The 22,889-nt window shown below is 37.3% G+C and overlaps 1 protein-coding gene across 2 annotated transcripts; it reads left to right on the forward strand.

Moving 5' to 3' along the window:
• Positions 1 to 230: 230 nt before the first annotated feature.
• Positions 231 to 22,376, forward strand: LOC144976330 (AKT-interacting protein-like). 2 transcript variants are annotated; one of them, XM_078920543.1, is made up of 11 exons: positions 231 to 344; positions 3,144 to 3,258; positions 4,788 to 4,999; positions 8,296 to 8,360; positions 9,633 to 9,733; positions 11,797 to 11,885; positions 12,639 to 12,737; positions 14,600 to 14,707; positions 15,006 to 15,069; positions 15,728 to 15,748; positions 18,563 to 22,376. In XM_078920543.1, the coding sequence occupies exons 2-11, from the start codon at positions 3,202 to 3,204 to the stop codon at positions 18,659 to 18,661; spliced, it is 915 nt and encodes a 304-aa protein (XP_078776669.1). In that variant the 5' UTR covers positions 231 to 344; positions 3,144 to 3,201; the 3' UTR covers positions 18,662 to 22,376. The 2 variants fall into 2 exon arrangements, with proteins under 2 accessions (XP_078776669.1, XP_078776670.1); XM_078920544.1 differs by lacking the exon at positions 15,728 to 15,748.
• Positions 22,377 to 22,889: the final 513 nt, after the last annotated feature.

The raw sequence follows: 22,889 nt of genomic DNA on the forward strand, positions 1-22,889 counted from the left end.
CTTTACAACATTTGTTCTTTTAACACAGTAGGCTCTCTTTGACCGTTCACAATCTATGGACTGCTTTGATCAATAATATTCAGATTGAAATTGGAAGCGATATCTGTTTGGTATCCTATTTATTTTGCGTCCAAATGGCACTAATGTCATTGGAGACGACAATCGCAGTCTTTGATATATTATATTCCAATATCTTTTTTTTTTTCGTTATTTCTCCACTCTCATTTCATCCTGCTAATTTTCTGTCATTTGAACCGGAAGTTTATAAATCAACACTCAGAAGGGTGACAGTCGGAGCAGGCAGAAGCAACAATAATAAAGAACAGGGACACAGTGAGAAAAAGGTAAAAAAAATAAAATTAAAAAAAGACATAAGTCGTACATTTGTACCAATGCATTCTACAAAGTGTTTTAACTTACGTAGGTGCCGCTACATTTCCTAGGAAACGTAATCCGTCTAAACTATGCCTCCTCAGTCAGCCAGCTGAGAAGCTGAACTGATGAGTCGCTACTGATGACGATGAATTCCTAAAATTCCTCTCTTCGCTTTACTTAACTCAACTCTGCTATACTTCTACACGCCTTACACTTACCTTAGTTTCAGTCGGTTAGCTTTCTGAGCTCATCTGCACTGTGCTATTGTCACGGTCAGGGCCATTCGTAATGGATCAAAATCAAACGGTGAATAATTTTTCTGAAGTCTGAAGGGGTTTACTTTCTCTTTCGGAAATTGAGACTGACTGTTAATATTTCTGTCGAAGGCTAGGTCAGTGGCTACGTTCGTGATTCACGGCGCCCGGAATGTCGCCTGCCAGAAGCGGCCATGGTAGGTTCACAGTAGATAGGGTACAGCTGCCACATGGCCATGTGCTTTGCCAAATTGGCCTCGATGAGAATCGTCTTCGTCTATAATTTAATTATATGGGAGGCCTTCCGAAAGCTCCTTATACTTATACTAAGGGAAACAACCCAATTATTCACTCAACTAACCCTAAGAAATATTAAAATCTAGTACCTTTAAACTCACCAATAGGGAAAACAAACATCCTAGTCTTAGCACCTTTACTAAGACTTATGACTAACCCTACTAAAATAGAAAAAAAAAACCCAAAAAACTCTCCGACCTCGAGCTAACCCTAATAGAAAAAAAAAACCCCATAGGACTGCTTTCAATACTTCACAAAACAAAATGGCGTCGGAAAACCAAAACAATAGTCGTATTAGTAGGAAAGTTTAAACTTTCACTCATCTGTTTGTTCTAGAGTTTTTAAAATGCTACTAGAAGAATTGACAAATTGATACATGGTGAAAATACAAATTGAAAGAAATGCTAGCACAAGGAGCTTTCAGAAGACATGTCTGCCAATAATTGAAACGAAGTGACAATTTCTCAGAATGCTCAGGAAAATAAACTTGATCTCTATTTCTCCGAACGGTTTCCGTTCTCAATATTTTTTTTGTTATTTGCAAGAGTGTATGTGTGAATTATGAATGTGATGCATTTTTTGGGGTATTCTTTTGTCAGTGACTGAGTGCTTTGTCTTTAATTCCCAACTTTCTGTTAGACTTCTATCTTGAGTTTGTGCTATCCTGTCTTTCAACCTCTGTTCCCGTCTTGAACTTTGACTTTGGTATTTAGTATTTAGGTTTACTTCTGTTCTCCCTTTGATACTGCAGCGTGAAGTGCAAAAGTGAATGTGCCACTGAATATTTGCGACAGCACAACTTTTTGATAAAATTTGTCTTTGTCAACAATGTGCCTAAAAAACGCCAACGTGATGATTCATGAGAACTCCCTGTCCACTGTTTTCCGCCATTTACTTTTGCATCAACATTGCGTCCGTAACTCATCACCTGGAGGCTAGCCGTCCATTTGGACAAATAGAGTTCAAGTTTATTTTCGTGAGAATTCGGAGAAATAGAGCCCGCAATTTAAAAAAAAAGATTATTGTCAGACACCCGTCTGGCAATACTGATGAACGGTTATTAAAATTATCCAACAATAACTCAGTCGATGGATAGTAGTATAGTATAGTATAGTATAGACGGTTACTATTTTATATACAATATTTGTCGGCATTTATGTGGATGTCACGGCCGAATGGTTGTCGTCTGCCTTAGCAGGCTTATCGGAATCGATGCTGTGTGTTTGAATCCAGGTCCCACCACTATTTAAAAAAACTTTTTGTCTTCTTTCTACAGACCGTTGCAAATGATAAATGTGCCATCCAGAGGACTGACACTGATACTGATAGCAAATAAGAATAAATAGATAACTAATACTAGATCTTTATGATCTTTCTCCGACATATAAATATAAATGATTATACATAGGTCCTGGGAAATATAAAAATACATCAACACTAAACAGGCTCTCCATAACATTTACTCGAGCACTCTCTCCAATTTTTTACTCTCTTTTTAGAAATTAAAATCAATTATCTTGGAATAAAATATGGAAATTAAAATTTAATGACCCACTTAAATTTTTTTTAAAAGAAAAAGAAAAAAGCTATGGTTTAAGAAAAACTGCAGCCAAAATATTTGTTTTTTTTTACAATCCCACAAAGATATAAATTTGTTAAAAACAGGATAAAAAAGGATGTTTCTCTTATTGTTCTGTCAAACTATTCCACAACACTGCAGCATTATATTTAAAAGATAGTTTTCTTAAAGAGGTAGTTTTTGTTAGTGATGCTGTTTGTGTGCCTAATATTATATTTCCTTTCTTTGAAAGTTATTAAGTTGTTGTTGAGGATTGGAGGGAAGAAATTGTAAATGATTTTAATTTTTAAAGATTTGTTGTCATTGTGAGTCATTCTTTTGATTTCTGACGTGGGATTTGGGCTTTTGTTAATAGGACATCATAAGAGCTACTGATGTCGTTGTAAATAAATGGAAGGGCACGTTCTTGGGCTAGAACAGTTGGGCAGTAACGCTTGCGTCATTAATGGCAGTTTATCTATTTGGAATGTTTTGTGTTGTTATGCCATTTCCCAAGTTTCAATTGTGATATTTTCAAGTACTTCATTTACTGAAATTGTTTCTGACAAAATTTTGTCTATTTCAAGAAAGTCACACATTCCTATTTCCCCTTTCCTTATTAAAATCTCCATTTTTCCATTGGTTTTTTCCATCAACAGGAGTATGTGAGACGAGTAGTTGTGTAGTAGATCTGGAAACGTCCTTGGTGATTCATCTATGAAAATGTCCACATCCTCGGATCACACGGATACAGACATGATGTCCCCACAACAGGTCCGTGGATTTACACTACACTCTACTATCCATAGTCATTGATAAATAAGTAAATAAATCTATATATATATTATATATATATATTAAACAAAAATTCCATTCGTCTATAGAGGTTTTTTTACTGTAAAGACGATGTTGTCATCAGCAGGCCCAGGGCACCAATTTTCTCAGCTTGTGACTGATTAAAATTTTTTTGTTGTGAATTTTTTTAAAGAAGGTTTTTTAAAAATTCATTTTATGAATCATAAAGACGTCCATTCCGAAATGAAAAGAAGTTGTTTGGTTTTTATGAAATTAGATTTTTTATTTTTTATTTTACAGACTTAACCTGTAGATAAAATGAAAAATCTCTCTTCATGCGACTATGTGGTCTTGTGGTAAAACACTCGCTTTCGGATTGGAAGGTCCTGGGTTCGAGCCTCGCTCGGCGCATAGTTGAGTCCTTGTAAATGGGTCTTTACTCACATTCTCTCACCGTACTCAGGTGTAAAATGAGTACCTTGCTGTTAACAGCGTTGTCTCCGTCGGAAAAAAAAATTGTAATATCGTCTTACAGGTGTCATGTCCCGCCCTACATATTTAAGTGTTGCTGTTGGCCAGGGATCCCTTGTAAAGCGCTTTGAGCATGTTTAGAGGATATTGCGCTATATAAAAGCTCATGTTTTTAGGGGGTTTTTTTGTAATCTGTTTTTATTGACAGCAAACACCATAGTCCACCTAAGTCCTAATGATTGTTGTCTTTTCCCTGGATGATGGGAATGCTGTTTGATTTATACAAACTGTCAGTTATTTCCTCACATGGTTAGGAATCAATGTTTTCATTGTCATGCCCTAAGTTCTAATCTTAGATGTGGGGCCATGTGCTTTAGTGGTTTGACACTCGCCTTTGGACATAAAGGTCCAGGGTTCCAGATCCATTCTGAGCGGTACATGATTGAGTCTTTGGGAAAGGCTCTTTATTTTCATTTTTTCACAGTACTCAGGTGTAAAATGAATCATCATCATCATTCATCGTGCCTTGTGCTCTTGAGCATGTTGCCGGTCAGCTGTCTCCATGAATCCCGATCCTCTGCGGTGCGTATACAAATGAATTCCTGGCCATTAACAGTGTTGGCTCTGTTGAAAATAATTTTTTTTTAAATTGTAACATAGTCCAACAGGCATCATGTTTTGTCCTACATGATTAGAGTTGGTGTTAACTTGGGACCCCTTGTAAAGCGTTTTGAGCATGTTTAGTGGATATTGTGCTATATATCTAGGATGAAATGGCTTTCTCCAGGGTGTCCAGGGCAGCTCAGCAGGTGAAAGTCAGTCCTAGGTCCTGGTTCCAGCCAGGGTAGGAAGTGAAGATGATGATTTTGTCTTATGAAGTAGATTGACTATTGCTGTCTGGACATATTTCCAACTAATTCCAACTAGGATCTTATCAACATATGGAAAGTCTGATTTTCACACAAAAATAAAATACTATGGAGTAGGAAATGCAGGAAAATTTTGAGCTTTTTTCAATTTTTTTTTTTTTTTTCCAGAGCCTTGATATGTCCTCATCTTCACCATCACCACGAAGCACAAGTGATGGGAGGCAATTACCCAGCATTCCCAGTCAACACACTCAGCCTGTCCGCCACCCTCACTCCCAGACCGTTAGTTCTTCTATCAAGGGAAATAACCAATCCAACAGTGTGAAGGGCAGCAATGGTTATGGCCCTTTTTTCCAGGAGTATTCTCTCATGGCCGAGTTGTAAGTGTCTGATGACTGGGTCATGACCCTTGACCTCCAATGGCAGGTCGGGTCTTTTATAAAGCATCAATATTGTACAAATGACTCAAGAGTTACCAGATATAAAAATGGCTTTTGATCTTGAACTGTAGATTGGGAAGATGCATATTTATGCTCTTGTAAATAGAACAATTATTTGATTGTGGCAGATAAAGAACTGAACACGTGTGTATGAAAGGTGCCAGACAAAGCAAGAAAGAAAAACACAAGAAAACAATCAGTCGACCTTGACTGGGGATCGAACCTCAAACCTTCTTATTACCGGTCAGACGTGCACGTTAGAAGGTTTGAGGTTCGAACCCCAGTCGAGGTCGACTGATTATTTGGGATGGTTTTTCTTTCTTGCTGGCACCTTTCATACACACTTTGTTCAGATCTTTATTGTACACCGGTGCCTGCTCCTTAATTTCTTAATATGATTTTGGCAAGTCTTATAAAGTTGATTGGCTCAACCATCTCCTTATTGTGAGTAGTTCTGTTAATGTTTTATTTATTTCCTTCTTGTTTTATATTTTGAAGCTCAACATAAACCAAAAACAATGAAATGATAAAAATAACACATCAACGTGGTTTGAATGGAATGTTGTCCGTTGACACTCGCTTTTGGATTGGAAGGTCCTGGGTTCGAGCCTCGCTCAGTTGAGTCCTTCAAAAAGACTCTTTACTAACATTCTCTCACCGTACTCAGGTGTAAAATGAATACCTGGCCATTGACAACGTTGTCTTTGACTGAAAAAAAAAAAAGTAATATCACCTAACAGGTCACGGCGAATAAAACTAACTTAATTTTTGACTCTTTAGTTTTTGCTTTGATCTTGCTGTATCCCCTGTGCCACCCACTGTGCATCTTCCCCTGTCGCCCATTCCACTCCCCTGATCACAGGCAAATCACTGATAACAGGGAACTTCACCTGTCACAAGTGATTAATTACCTGCACCTTTGTCAGTTGAAACAAGGGGAGGTAAGCGAGGTCCAAAAACAAGGGTGATATTGTCAAAAAATTCATAAGAAATGCACTCCTTACATCATTTAATACTGGAAACCCATGTGTCACACACAATTTCTTCTTATTTTTTAAAATATTTTAAATTTCTGTCGTCATTATATATATTTTTGTGAAGTGCCAATTGGATTATAAAGCAGATAAGAATATTTCAAATTAGTGAGTGAAATTGTTCTGTCCACCGTATATCGTTGATTAAAATATTTTTAAAACATGTTTTGTCACCATGAGGGTCATATTTTCTTACACCCTAAAATAATTCAATAAATTTGCAATTAGTATGTCCAAGAAGTACGCTTAATTCACACGAAATAAAAAAGTTATGATTATTTAAAATCTGGGCAATCCGTTGTGTGAAATAACATTATTATTTTTGGTTGAGTGATTTTATTTTTTTATATTTTATTTGTGGTACTGAAATAATTTTTTTGTACTACAGACATGGATGGAACATTCTCTTGAAACTCAAATAACAAAACTAAATAATCTATGTAGACTTTGTGGCAAAAGATGTTTGAAAAGAGGAGTTGGGAGAAGCAACTTAAAAAGATAAAGAAAAATTTGCATGACATGAAAGAATGTAAAGAAAGTATCATCGGACCAGTTAGAAAAGCAATACAAAATGTTTTAGATCAGAATAAAATTGTCAGACAAGCATTTCACGGTGACCACTTCATTGCCAATCACTGCCACAAATACATAAAGAAAGTAATCTACAGACACCTTACAAAGATACATGCAGTTAGTACAAACACCCAAAGAGACACCCTAATCACGAAAATAATTCAACTTGAGATCAAATATAATACTTTAAATGACAGCTACAGAGATGTACATAAATTAGTATCACATTCAAATCCCATGTCATCAGAAAAAATTAAAAGAGCAGAGGAAGCCGTCGCAAGGTATTTGCAGAATTACAGAGAAGCATTCCCTCACTCAATTACCCCCAAATTACATATATTGGAAATGCACTGCATTTACTGGTTGAAGCGATATAAGATAGGTTTAGGATTCCATGGCGAGCAAGGTGGTCAACTGCTCCATTCTAGCATAGGAAGATTGAAAAAAGAGCAGGAGGACTTCGAAGTGAAAAAGCAAAATTGTCTTTCACAATGGAAACATCATTGCTTCAAGTTGAACCAGACGTCAGTACATCATAAAGGCCCCTAATAATAATCCTAAATATTAGAATGATATCTCTCCTTTCTGGTTGGTGTTGAAAATAGATGAGAAACTATTGTTAAACTTGTTTATTTGTTTTCATAATGGTGTTGCATGCATTGTGATTAGACATGAAACTTTGTTAGTTGTGATGTGTGAAAATAGAAGAGAGAGAGAGAGAGAGAGTGATAGAAATATTTCTTAGTAAATTTATTACTGACATTATTACTGACAATGTGATCGGGAACGTGACAGACCATAGAATTTATATTATTAATTAATGAAATATGTCATCAAGTGAATCTTATTCATAAGGAATGATTGGATATCAGTTGTATAAGACACACACTAACACGTACCTGCCAGTCATCACTGTGACTGGCTAATTTGTGGACAGGATACTGGTGGATTTGATAAGGAGTTACCACAATATCAAGACCTCTCACAGGACTGCCAGGTCTGAACAGGCCATAAAACTTACATTCACTTTTTCCTCATTCTCTTCTGCTTCTGATTATCCCAAAATTATTTGCCTGTACGGTGACTTATGCTATTTATTCACATGTTTCTTACCAATTATAGTTATGATCTTGCATTGAATTATAGTACAACTCATGGAGAGTGGCGTTGTAAAACTATTGGGTTCATAGCCATACAAATGGTATGACAATATTCTTTACATTATGAAGAACAAGAATATATGAATAAGAAAAAGTTACGTCAACGGATTATTGAGCAACGATTAGTTGAAAATATCAATAAAATGCAGAATCGGAGAGAGAAAAATACAGGTAGCGAAAATGCCGATGCCGGTAGCATGATGAGTCATCGACCTGTCACAACTTGATTAATTACCCTCCCACCAGTGGAGCGCTGGCTCAAACTAAAAGTTCGAGTTTTAGTCACCGTGAGGTGTCATGTCTCATTCTACATGTTTCGTGTTGCTGTTAGTCGGGGACCCTTTGTAAAGTGCTTTGAGCACGTTTAGTGGATATTGTGCTGTATAAAAGCTCAAGTTATAATTATTTTTTGTTTTATTTTGTTTGAAATGGGAGATAATTGTGTCAATTCAACGACTTTTCCTTCCAGCAACCAAGTTCATCATCAGAATATTCCTGGTCTCTATGCAATGCCTTCATCCAAGTCACCTCTACGTGAGTTTCTAATGTGTTGTTGTTGTTGCCATGGTTACTGTTTGACAAGTCAATAGTGTGTGTGTGTGTGTGTGTATGGATGAGTCACCATTGCCGTGTCATAGATTAGCCACCCTTGTATCTGGAGATTTGGTGGATTTTGTTCCGTGTTACCAAATCTCTAAATTGTTTTGTATTCTGTGTATTAGTTATTATAGTAATAGACTAGCAAGTCACTGAAGTCTTTCTTAAGTCATTTCTACATTTGTAAATTGATGGGAAACTTTGAGTTTTGACTATTTAAATGTTAGGCTGTTTGACAAACCTATCGCTGAATAACAAATTCTTTGACGTGATAGAAATACGATCTGTCACCCCAGCAAATGTCAATGATTGTTATAAATGCCATCATGGAAATGGAAGAAATGTCAATGATTTTTATAAATGCCATCATGGAAATGGAAGAAATGTCAATGAAGTCAAATGGAATGGAAGATTGATTCAATTTCATTAAAAAAGACCGATGATGTGGACATTTCGAGTTTCCCCTTTGTCAACAAAACTTGATAATTGAAACACTGAAGACGACTGAGAGATCATCAAAGTCAAAGTTTCAGGAAACGGAATTAAATTTGTCTCTCAAACTTCATAATGTGAATGGGGTAAATCTTGTTTCCCCAATCTTATTATTATTAGCCTTTGTTATTTCTAACCAGAGGCCTTTGTCAACTTTGCTCCTTCTTATGGTGATGTTTTTTTGTTTTTTTTTTTTTAATGAAAATTATCGCTAACCGTTGTGATATCAGTAAGAATTATAAAGTTAAGATAACATTAAGATTAAATTTTTACGAGAGTCATTGGGGTGATATTCAAAGAATCGTTGTCTATTATTAAACAGTCGCTTAAAACATATCTGTTTCTTCTTCAGTAGATGGTATGAGAAGCAAGTCTGGTTTGTGTTGTGTGTGTGTGTGTGTGTGTGTATGCTTGTGTGTGTGAATGAGTATGTGTCACCCAAAGTAATTTGTAATTTAAGCGCTTAGAGTCTGGTGTCTCGGAGTTATAGCGCTATATACGTTTTCAGCATTATTATTATTATTATATTCAAAGGGTTTTGTGATCTGTGATTTATAGGCTGATAATGGTGGTAGGTCAATGGGTGATTTATAGCCTGATAATGGTGGTAGGTCAATGGGTGATTTATAGCCTGATAATGGTGGTAGGTCAATGGGTGATTTATAGGCTGTAGTACAGACAGAGTTGATGGTTAACAGTAATTTTTATCTATTTCAGTCTGGTCTGGTCTCATCTTCATCAGGCAGGGTTTATACCAAGGGGCAGCACTCCGTTTTACTCTCACCATTCCACACAATTACCCCGACGGAAATTGTCCTGTGAGTTGGTTGTATGTTGATTGTTTTTGGATTCTTTATTGATTCCGTCCTCTATGATTGTTTTTGTTTTGTACCTTTGTGTGTGTTGCTGGTGTGTACTCTATGATTGTTTTTGTTTTGTACCTTTGTGTGTGTTGCTGGTGTGTAGTTGTAACACATCCAGCTGTTTTGGTGATACCAAGCTGCTACAAGCTGTGGACTGTAAAAAGTAGTAAACAAACATGAATAGAACAGTTTTAAAAAAGAACAAAATACCAAACACGGAACAGTTTTGGTCTTAAACCCTTCTTCAGCCAATAACAAAGAAAAATAAAAACATAAAATATATGCATCTGTTAAAATCCAAACGTACGACAAGAGAAATATTTAGCACGGCTATTGCCAAGTAAAAGGATCTGGCAAATTCTCTGCTGTTTGTCAGGATTTTAAGTGAATATATTTGTTTTTTATTATTTTTGTTGGTGGCTGAAGAAGGGTTTTGAGCCCGAATCATTCCTTGTTTGGTATTTTGTTCTTTTTTGAAGCTGTTGTGTTCATTTTTGTTTGATTCCTTTTTACAGTCCATACTGGTAATGTCGATATTTTGGTTATAATAATGATAACAACGTTAATGATAAACACCTGCCAGCAATCTGACTCATATTGTCAGGCCATTTAAGTTTAAGGATGACAGGTCACCCCAATGAAACACTAACACACCACTTGCATGAATGTCAACCTCTTGAAGACCTGAGATGCACATTCCTCCCACCAAATCCAAGCATCAGTAACACACTTTATAGTCACCTGGAACAACTACAAAAGACGTCTAACTTCTACGTCATGGCACCAGACTGAAGGGCTAAAGCTCAGGTGGTCGCTGGTTCGGATAAGTAAGTAAGTAAGGATGGCAGGCTTTTGTTTTAGATTAGCATTTCTTTCAGGCAAATCGGTTTTACTGATCTGTCTTTCTAGCAATTGGATTCCTGTCAACTCTGATTCTGGCAGGTCCTGATAGCTCAGTTGGTAGAGCACTTGCGTCATAGGCAAAGGGAATGAGTATGATCCTGTGTGATGTTGAGATTTTTTCTTTTTTAAATAAAATTTTCCCGTTCACCCAGCAGTGATTGGGTAGTTGGGTCTGTAAGATCTGGCAGACTTACTTTGCCATAGACTAGCATCATATCTAAAGGATAGCAAGCAATTGCTATTGTCCAGTTCCCGATATGAAAACTGGGATAAACTCCAGATCCATGGTAGTACAGAGCTGCCAACCTACTGCAAAAAATGCGGAATTGTACGCATTTTCAGCGATTGTACGCTTGTACACATTTCCCCCAAGATTGTACCCATTTTTAGTGTGCAGAGTTACTTCAGTTTTCTTTAGTTGTAATTCATATTATTACTAGCCTATTGAGAAACTTTGGTGACCAAGTGGATATTCATATATTTTTTGACCAATTATGATCTTCATGCTGGGAGGTAGAATTCTGAAAGGATTGGATTATAGTCTTGGGAACATCATTGTTGCTGCAATTGAGCTTGTGTGGTGAGACTTTATGTAATTATACCTTCCTCTTACTTTCACAATGGTTAGTTTCCATCAATTTCAGGATTGTACCCATTTTTATGAAATCTCCCCCATTTTGAGGTCCCATTGTACACATTCTCATCAAATGGGGTTGGCAGCTCTGGTAGTAGTTCTTCAGAGCCATTAGGCTAATAGAGCCGGAGATTATCCCAGTTTCTATTGTGAAACTGACAATAACAATTGCTTGCTACCCTTTGGATAGGATGCTGGTCTATCGCAAGGTACTTTCTACCAGACCCAGCTCCCCAGTCACTGCTGGCCAGAAACAATCTCGACTGCACCCGGGATCGATCTCCATCCCTTTGCGTGTGAAGCAAGTGCTCTACCAACTGAGCTATTTGGGACCCCCTAATAGCTCTAAAGGACTATAAAAAATGTTACAAACCCATAAAAACTTTAAGCCATGTTGAATATGAATAGAATCCAAATTGTGTGTAAATGTTTTTGTTTGAATGTGTCTTGGTGTCACATCTGTTGTTGTCCTTATCCACAGTCGTTGGTGTTTGAATATCCCGTCTTTCATCCATTGGTCCACCCGGATTCAGGGGAGCTTGACGTGAAGAGAGCTTTTCCAAGATGGAGGTGAATTTGGGGTTATTGGTGTTGTTATTATTATTATTATTATTATTATTATTATTATTATTATTATTATTATTATTATTATTATTATTATTATTATTTTTAGCATCATTATTAATATTATCATTGTTGTTGTTGTTTTACTTTTTCTTGTTATTACTATTGTTTATTATTATTATTATTATTATTATTATTATTATTATTATTATTATTATTATTATTATTATTATTATTATTATTATTATTATTATTATTACTATTACTATTTTTACTAATATTATTATCATCATTATTATTATTATTATTATTATTAGTAGTAGTAGTAGTAGTAGTAGTAGTAGTAGTAGTAGTAGTAGTAGTAATTGTTTTTATTTTTATCTTCATTATTATTGTAATTAATACCAGATACAAACTTGTTCTATGAATTTAAACCAATGAATCATCTGTCATTATTTCCCATGTATAAAACTCAACAATTATTATAACTTTGATAATACTACTGTACTTTGTACAACATGGGTGATTCCTGTTGATATCAGACATTGTGTTTGATGGATTATCTATATTCCTTCATGGAATGCTTAGGCAACGGGATCTAATGGTGCCAATGCGCATGGGCGTAATTAAAAATTTAAAAATAATACTGTACATTTATATAACGCCAGATGTTGTAATAGAAAATGGCTTGAAAGTGTCCTAGGCGTGATTCAACATCTAAAACTGAAACTAACCCACAATTATTATTTGAATTTCCAGACGGAATGTCAACCACTTGTGGCAAGTGTTGCTTTTTGCCAAGAAGGTTTTCTACAACATCGACACCAAAATGCCATCCAATCCTGAGGCAGCCGTGCTGTAAGTTTTCATGTCCGTGGTTCCCCAATTTGCCGCATCGTTCAGTATGTAGTCATAGTTAAATACGCATATTTAGACACTGTATTTGTCAGAGATTGACCATGCCCAATGCGCATTTGTCAGAGATTGACCATGCCCAATGCCCTTCACAAACTAGTAGACCTCGTGTTTCACTCGTCATATATTTAGCACCTTATTTCAGCATTCTACAATATTCATCAATGCTGATAGAGTAGGACAGTGCCAGAAGTCAATAGAGAATAAAAATTATTCGCGGCGATGGGGGCTTGAACCTGCGACCTTACCGGTACGACAACTCTGCCTTGCCAGGGAGAGTCTGGCTCTACTGTATGAGCTATCCACCACTCTCCGCAAATAATTTTTTATTCTCTATTGTCTTCTGGCACTTTCCTACTCACTTCATTTCTTGTTATTATCAACATCAGTGCCTGCTCCACTTACTTTTCTGAATGCTGATAGGCTGGTATTCATTCATAGATCAATCTGTAAAGTTGTGTAAGAAACAGTGTCAGACAAGCAAAGAGAAAAACACCCCAAAAAGCTGGGTTAAGGCAGGTTAATTTTTTTTTTTTTAATTTTTATTTTAATTTTTTTTTCTTTCATTAATTTCTCTCTCTCTCTCTCTCTCTCTCTCTCTCTCTCTCTCTCTCTCTCTCTCTCTCTCTCTCCTCTCTCTCTCTCTCTCTCTCTCTCTCTCTCTCTCTCTCTCTCTCTCTCTCTCTCTCTCTCCCTTCTCTCCCCTCTTTTCTGACCATCTACCTATCTATCTGCCTATCCATCTATTTATTGGTGTATTCCACTTTACTATCGCATCGTTCCTTTCGCGAAGATTCGACCTTCGCTCATCCAACAAACCCCCCCCCCCCACCTCCGCCGTGACCCTTTCACCTCGCCCCCTCCACCCCCCCCCCCCCCCTACTGTTCCACTACAGCGTTCTACTACTACTACTACTACTACTACTACTACTACTACTACTACTACTACTACTACTACTACTACTACTACTACAACTACTACTACTACTACAACTACTACTACTACTACTACTACTACTACTACTACTACTACTACTACTACTACTACTACTACTACTACTACTACTACAACTACTACTACTACTACTACTACTACTACTACCAATATGTCTTTTATCTTCCATTATAGTCTGGAAAGTTCTGTTCCCTGACGCTGACCTTTGCTTATCAATTAGATCACCCCCCTGGGGCACCCTATCCTCTACCCACGCCACGCTAACATTTCATTCATACTGCAACCACCATTGAGTACAGACGATATAAGTTATTTTTCATTATATTTTATTTGTTTTCCACGTTTATTTGTGTATTGTTGTGCTGACAAAGGGTTTGTACCCGAAACGTCCATTGTCTGTTTTGTTCCCATAAGAAGCCTTTCCATTTTCACTCTTTCGTTAGTATTTTACGATCACCGGCTTCAGGCAGCCCTTACCGTTTTCTACTTTTCCGGTTAAGGCAGGCTGATTTTTGGCATGTTTTTTTTTCTTATATTTTTCTCATTGCTTTTTCTTCCACTGTTTCAGATGTTTAGCTGACACAAGTTCCTGTTCCTTGTTTGTCACTTTTATATATTCATTATGGTTTGTATCTTTCAAAATGTTTGTCTTAAATTGTTTATCCAGCCTTTTGATGTCAGACTTGTCAAGAGTTAGAGAACCTAAAGTGTTTTGTGTCTTTATCCATCTTTAGAAACAATCAAACCCGATTGTAATACTCGTTGAAAACACTTTTTTCTTCATCATCTGATTTTTTTTCTCTTCATCATTGTCCAGATTGTTTTTTTTTTATAAATCCATTTGTACCAGATATGAGCAGGAACCAGAACTGTTCAAGAGTAAAGTATCCGAGTCCTTGGAAGCGGCCAGAGAGAGACTCTACCAGCCACCGGACTTGGACGACCCTTTTGCCCTCAGGTAAGGTTTAGTAGGAGTGAAACCGTCAGACGTTGAATTCATGTCAGATAACGTACCAACACACAAAACTGTGTGTAACCTTGAACGTTTATAGTCAGTCTGATTAATAGGATTTATTGAGAACTAATCAGCCAATAGGCTATATATAAAAACAATAACAGAGATCTGAGTGACGTCACTTTCGTTCCTTCTATATCATAATAAAACCAATTTACAAATGTCTCGGAAATGTCTCGGGGAATAAACCAAAGGATGTTTGTAACCGTTTATTTTGTGTTTTTTTTTTTTGTCTTGTCAGATTTAGTCCATGGAGTGACGTCGTCCACCCCGACACCCGTAGACAAATGGTTCAAACCTCCAAGGTAAGGGACATGGCATCATGGGGTAGGATTGTCTATCTTTGATGTGTTATGACTTGTATTCCTGTTTGTCTTGGTTGATGGGAACCAATCTAATCACACAGTAACTTGTCATCGGGATTTTATCTTTGATTCCCTTGGGTTTATTTTCTTTCTCTTTTCTTTATTGTTTTTTTTTCTCTTTATTTTATTTTATTTTTATTTTTTTGGTGGGCTGGGGGGGGGGGGGGGAGTCATTGTTTTGTGTGTTTTTTGGGTTGTTTATTTTTTGTATATATTTTGCTTAAGGTTGCTGTGATAAAGTCATAATTCTGTGGAGAAAAAAAAAGAGATTTTAGCTACTGTTGGTTTATTGTGGTCTCTGAATTTTTAGGAGTGGACAGCGAGAAGTCTTATAATATTGGGTGATAGGGAGTTGTAGTTTTATGACCTTAAAGTGTTGCCAGCATCATTGCCATCCTTAAGACAAACAAATGAAAAACCCACCTGATGATCAGTGACTTGGATGAAAGCATAGATGAAATTGTTTGGTTTTCCCCAATATAATACTGTGTTGGGTGACAAGTCACATATTTAGATACACCTTATCCAGTAAAAAATGCTGTTTGTTGTTTTTTTAGTTGGTCGTTCATGAAATGCTATTTTTGTCCCCTGGATTCAGAAAAGACAAACTGTTCCAAAGGTGAGATGACGTCATCTAGTGTCCTCTCCTATCCACCAGCCTCAACCCCCTCACTCCCCCCCCCCCCCCCCCCCCCCCCACACACACACCTCTACGTCCCTGTCTACAGACAAATGCCAAAGCTTGCCTTATCCTTAGATCACTCAGGCAGACAATGGAGATGTGAAGACAAAACCTGAATCTAAATCAAGTCTATTTTTGTCGTGTACAACACGCAAAGATGACAGTATGAAATCATTCTAAACTCAATATCAAAGTCAGGTTTTCAGTCATTTAATAAATAATATTAAATTTATATACAGCTTAAACATCCACGTTAAATGTGCTCTTCGATGCTTTACATTTATTTTTTTAAATCACACTACATAATAAGCATGAATATAGAAACTAAATCTAAGCAACATCTATTTCATTTTTTTTTAAAATAAGCCTTATGGAACAACTCAGTCTTCAGACATTTCCTGAAAGATGATAATTTTTCATAGGACTTTGTCCGAGGAAAATATGCGTTCCATAGGCGTTGAGCAATGGATGAAAAGACTTTTTTTAAAAGTGGATTTGGAGGTGGTAACATTTAGAAGTTGGGACTGAGAAGATCTTTAATTTATTTACAAGTTGAGTAGTGACATTGCTGCCGGAATTTTCGTTATTTTACGAATTTTAGCTAAATTTCATGGCCAAATACGAAATTTTATGGAAAATTACGAATTTTTAATTCTTAGTAATACTTAACTAATAATAATAATAATGATAAAAAGAACTTCTACTACTACTACTACTATACTACTACTACTACTACTACTACTATTACTACTACTACTACTATAGCAATGGTGATAATAATGATAATAATAATAATAATAATATTGTGGTTGTTCGTACTCAATTTCAGAAATTACGAACTTCCTTGTCAAATTACTAAAAATTGACATAAAAATTACTAAATTTGAAGTTTTCAATTTGGCAAGTCTGTAGTGATTCAAAAACTGAGAAAATAATATATCACAGCCATAAAACCCATTGACGTCAGGCAGAGCTTATCATGTTGAACAGACAGTGACAATGCCTTGCTATTTTTTCCATAGGACGCTAGTCTATTTCAAGTACTTTCCACGTGTTGGTTTGAAAACGGGACAGAAATGATGGCTTTTTTAGCTGTTATCAATGAAATAAATGTCTTGTGGGGCTTTGGGGTCCTCCAACCTGAAATTTCCCAAGCTTGAGTTGTGCTATCGGCTGTACAAAGTTGGAAAAAGCATTTTACTCACATTCTCTGTCTGTTATGAGTTCTGGCCAGTTACAGAGTTATCTTTGTCAAAGAAAAGAGATCGTGATATTGTTTGTTGGGCGTGTTGCCTCGTCCTACATGTTATAATTACTATTATTATTATTATTAGTATTATTATTAATATTATTATTATTATTATTATTATTATTATTATTAATATTATTATTATTATTATTAATATTATTATTATTATTAATATTATTATTATTATTATTATTATTATTATTATTAATATTATTATTATTATTATTATTATTATTATTATTATTATTATAATAAAAGAAGAAAAAACCAGGCAATATATTGTGAGTATTATCCATCATTACTTGTAATCCTAATGACCATTTTCCATGTCAGAATTCTAGTTTTTCACACCGTTTATTTCTCTCCTCAGCTTAAGAGCTTTTAGTGCTTTAAACATTTTTTTACTCCTTCCTACCTTCCCCCACCCCTCATTTCTCCTGCCTCCCTCTCTTGTTTTTTTGATATGTTTAATTCTACGTTTTTAGGCCAAAGGTTTTCTATTTTTACAAAAATGTTTTGAGTCCAAATTTGGTGACATGAGTAATAATTAAAAAATTAAAAATAAATTAAGATAATCATGAAATGAGAGTTTAAACAAAAATTGACTTATTTATTTAATACAGTTTTCTCACCTCTTATTTTGTCTTATTTATTTATTTTTGATGTAGTTGTTTATTTCTATACCAGGAGATTCGGATAAAATGTCCCCTGGTTGGCAGTTCAGTGTGTCTTTTCTATTTCAGCCACTTTGATGCAAATTTTACATAAGTTTTTTTTTTTTTTTTTTTTGCAACTATAACTTTTCATTATGCTAAATTTCAAGTAATTACAAATTGTATTTAAGTGTTGTTGAAATGATCTTGGCGAAATAGAGAAATTTTTGTGTTTGAAACGTGCATCTGTTTTTGTTTGAATCGTTTGTCTATGATGGGAGTTGGACTGGAAAATCTTGTCAGTTAGAAAATCAAAATAACTGAGTCTTAAATTGGAAGAGAAGAATTCCAATCAGTTTGAACAAGACATTCCTGATGTCGTTTCTCATTTCCAATTTGCCCCATTCCCACTTCCAGCCATTTTACTATCCAGAATCATCTATCAAAATCACTGACTGCCATCATAGTCAACATCCTCCTCATTATATCATCAGTATTCTCATTAACATCATCATCATCAGCAGCAGCAGCAGTAGCATCATCATCATCACACCACCTCCCCCTAAACACCATTATCATCATTTTCTATATCATCACCATCATCATCATTTTCTATATCATCACCATCATCATCAAACACCATCATCATCATCAGCACACCTCTAACCACCATCATCATCATTATCTATATCATCACACACCATCATCATTATCACACCTTCATTTAGAGCTTAGATTTGCTCTCAATTTTCCAAAGTTTGTTTGTTTTTTTGTTTGTTTTTTTTTTGCTTTCAAAAAGTTGTCAAGTGTGAATTCTAATCTCTCCTCTCTCTCTGTCTCTGTCTGTAGAAATGTGAGGGGGATAACTCTGCCAACCCGTCAGACTTGGGCCTGACCTGGATGGAATCGACACACATTTTTGCCACCGACAATCAAGGGGAAGGATAGACTCCTGGAGTTATTTCCCCTTGTTGATTCCTGGTTCCTGTGTGGTTGATGAACTTAATTTATTTATTTGTACATAGATATAGTCAAGGGATGTAACCCTCTCTCGTGGTCTCATGGTCTCTTTGGCACCAGAGTTGTGTTGTGATATTGTCAGTTGTGAAGAAATTGGATATCACTGATATTGATAACAATAATGATGATAATGATAGTAATAATAATGATATTAATGATAATAATAATCATAATAACAATAATAATAATGGTGATGATAATGTCAGGAGCCCAATACAATCCAATCCAATTCAATGAGGTGGGTGTTACAAATGCCCACATAGTTTTCAATGATTTTCTGTTTCAACGTCCTTGTATTTCGTGACAAACCAATCTGTGACCCCAAGCAGAAACCTGACAAACGTCATCATTCACTCAAACACTGGCTGGGTGGGTGGAATGACTCAACTGACATGCTATGAAAACACGTATTTAAAATTTTGGCCAGAAAACTCATCCTTCAAATATTGACCGATTAAAATGACCCTCATCTCGGCAAAAAAAAGTTGCCAATTTTCCGTATATTGACAGAATTCAGTCTGTTATAAACCATCAATATATTTTACAATCTCCTGCTAAACGGGAAACACATCAAGTGTCTTGTTCAGCACTCAGAAAGAGGGGCGGTCATTGGGTTAGCGTAACAGTTCAGGAAATCTTTGCCTCTTGAATTGGCAACCCTGCCCACACCTGAGACGTGAAATCTCCATGGAATTCCCAGTGCTTGAGAGTTTTTCATCAAGGTCAGGGTCATTTTCATGGGTCGATATTTGAAGGACGAGTTTGTGGCCAAAATGTTCAATGGCTGTTTTATCAGACATCTCTGTATGGACATCTCTGTGTATTGATTTGCTGGTTATCAGGTTTATGCTTAGGGCTTAAGAAATACAAAATCACAAAATAGATAAATGTCCGGTAACTTTTATTGACCTTGACCTTGCTCTATTTGATGCAAATCATGTGACTTATTCTATTTATAACTTTTTTTTCAGGATATTGTGATTTTTATTTTTATACTCGAAACTCCAAGTCAGTGATGCATTTTTATTGTTGTGTTTTATCTTAGATTTTTAATGCAAATTTTATGGATTGACGAATGCGCTACGTAATCCACGGGAATATCACGTGGTTTTAGGTGTGTCCTTTCAAACGTGAATGGGGATGGTTGTCGGTGTGACACGGGGGCTGGAAAGTTAGTTTGGTTGTCATGGAATCAGACTGTGAAGACTTTCCATGTTGGACAAAGGGATCACTTACTGTGTCTTCTATTCCGCCATAATATCTGTTCTCCCTTTCTCCTAGACAGGCGTATTCTGGATATAACATGGATTAAACATTTGGGCCAGAAAACTCGCCCTTGAAATATTGATCCATTAAAATGACCTTCATATTGGCAAAAAGCCTCAACTCATCCCCCCCCCCCCCTCCTTGCCCTCCCTTTCAGGGTACCCATCCACCCTCAGTCTGGATTACACAACTATCCATCCACCCTCATTCTGGGTAAATCACAACCACCCATCCACCCCCATTCTGGGTTACACAACCACCCATCCACCCCCATTCTGGGTTACACAACTATCCATCCACCCCCATTCTGGGTTACACAACTATCCATCCACCCCCATTCTGGGTTATACAACTATCCATCCACCCCCATTCTGGGTTACACAACTATCCATCCACCCCCATTCCGGGTACACACAACCACCCATCCACCCCCATTCTGGGTTACACAACTATCCATCCACCCCCATTCCGGGTACACACAACCACCCATCCACCCCCATTCTGGGTTACACAACTATCCATCCACCCCCATTCCGGGTACACACAACCACCCATCCACCCCCATTCCGGGTACACACAACCACCCATCCACCCCCATTCTGGGTTACACAACTATCCATCCACCCCCATTCCGGGTACACACAACCACCCATCCACCCCCATTCTGGGTTACACAACTATCCATCCACCCCCATTCCGGGTACACACAACCACCCATCCACCCCCATTCCGGGTACACACAACCACCCATCCACCCCCATTCCGGGTACACACAACTATCCATCCACCCCCATTCCGGGTACACACAACCACCCATCCACCCCCATTCTGGGTTACACAACTATCCATCCACCCCCGTTCCGGGTACACACCCCCATTCTGGGTTACACAACTATCCATCCACCCCCGTTCCGGGTACACACCCCCATTCTGGGTTACACAACCACCCATCCACCCCCATTCTGGGTTACACAACCACCCATCCACCCCCATTCTGGGTTACACAACCACCCATCCACCCCCATTCTGGGTTACACAACCACCAACCCAGCCCCCTCTCAATGTATTATTGTTTATGCCATGCGTGCCTTTGTCGATAGTTACTGTAACTGTTCCAGTCACCATCCAGTTTACCTGTTGAGCTGAATGTGTGGAATGGTCTGTGTTGTGTGTGTGTTAATGTGTCACCTCCACGGTGTGTGTGTGTGTATGGTCAGCCATGTTGTTTACTCTCTATCTTACCTCATGTATTTTCCCTTTTCCAATACAAAGACATTCAGCACACCACAAGTACTTTCAGTACTTGGTGTTGAGAATGTTGTTACTATTTTATACAAACATCTGCTTCATGGACAGGCTGTCACCTCAATATAAACACATTTATCATGTCTATTGACCTACATTCTATTGTTACTATCAATAGCACTCACGTCCATAGACATTGGACAGACATTGCTTCCCATGATGCAATGGATGGAAGTACTGTAGTTCTATACCTTACCCAGGCCTCATCTGCAGACAGCGTCAACATGCCGTGGATCTTTTGTTGTTATTTTCCTGTAGTGTAGCTCAGTGATGACAACTTGTACATGCACGTCTTTTACTGATGGGGAATAAATATCAACTGATTCATCAATGTGACTTTCTAGATCACTGACATCGTCACTGTCGTCTGTGGCTTCTAGAAACATCCAAACTAGACTTGGGTAATTGTATAGAACTAACTCCTTCAATGATTGGAGTGGCAACACGGACTTGTTTGGATGTCTCAATAGACAGATTGTTGTGTGGTTCAAATCAGGCAAGTCTAACGCCTACTACTACTACACATTAGCAATGGAATCACCAATTTTACTTCATATAGCCTGTATGTAGGTCGACTGAAAGGTGTGTGTGTGTGTGTGTGAGAGAGAGAGAGAGTATATGAGTGTTGGCGAAAATGACAGGTTGACGTGAGTCAGTTTAATATTTTATACGACAGATATTGATATATATTTTTTTTTCTCAGCAAACTTTTCACTCATCAAACATCATGTCTGGCGCACAACGCCACAGCTAACCAAAAACCAGTTCTAAAAAAAAGATAAATTTTGCCTTTAAAAAAAATTCAAATATCGATGAATTGAAATGACTTTTTTTAAATTCTCAGGTTTAAAATATTGGCATTTTTAGTGTAATTCATGAATATTTGAAAGTAAAAATTTCTGGGCAATGTACTAGAGGGTTGTTGGTTCAAATCTCTGTCTTGATGGTTGTGTCAGTGTAAAGGTCAAATGTAAAACAATTGACAATGAACGATGTGTATCGATAAGCTAATATGGTATTTTATAAATTATCCTGTATTAATGATGATAAATAAAAAATATCAAACAAGTGATTCCTGCTTTGTTACTGTTTGTTGATTTCATTGTCCAAATCTCCCCTTTTGTATGTGGAACTACCTTTAGAGTGGAGCATTGTTGTCTGTCTTGAGGGTGAGGCCTGTAGAATATTGGGTGCCCCTTGGCCTGTGGTCTTATGGTGAGTGAGGCCTGTAGAATATTGGGCGCCCCTTTGCCAGTGGCTTTGTGGCGAGTGAGGCCTGTAGAATATTGGGCGCCCCTGGGCCAGTGGCTTTGTGGTGAGTGAGGCCTGTAGAATATTGGGCACCCCTTGGCCAGTGGCTTTGTGGCGAGTGAGGCCTGTAGAATATTGGGCGCCCCTGGGCCAGTGGCTTTGTGGTGAGTGGGGCCTGTAGAATATTGGGCGCCCCTTGGCGAGTGAGGCCTGTAGAATATTGGGCGCCCCTGGGCCAGTGGCTTTGTGGCGAGTGAGGCCTGTAAAATATTGGGCGCCCCTGGGCCAGTGGCTTTGTGTGTGAGAGCTGCAGGATATTGGGCGCCCCTGGGCC

Source organism: Berghia stephanieae, chromosome 7 (genome assembly GCF_034508935.2).
Source record: "Berghia stephanieae isolate SIO BIC M18660-M18661 chromosome 7, UCSD_Bste_1.3, whole genome shotgun sequence".
NCBI lineage: Eukaryota > Metazoa > Mollusca > Gastropoda > Nudibranchia > Aeolidiidae > Berghia > Berghia stephanieae.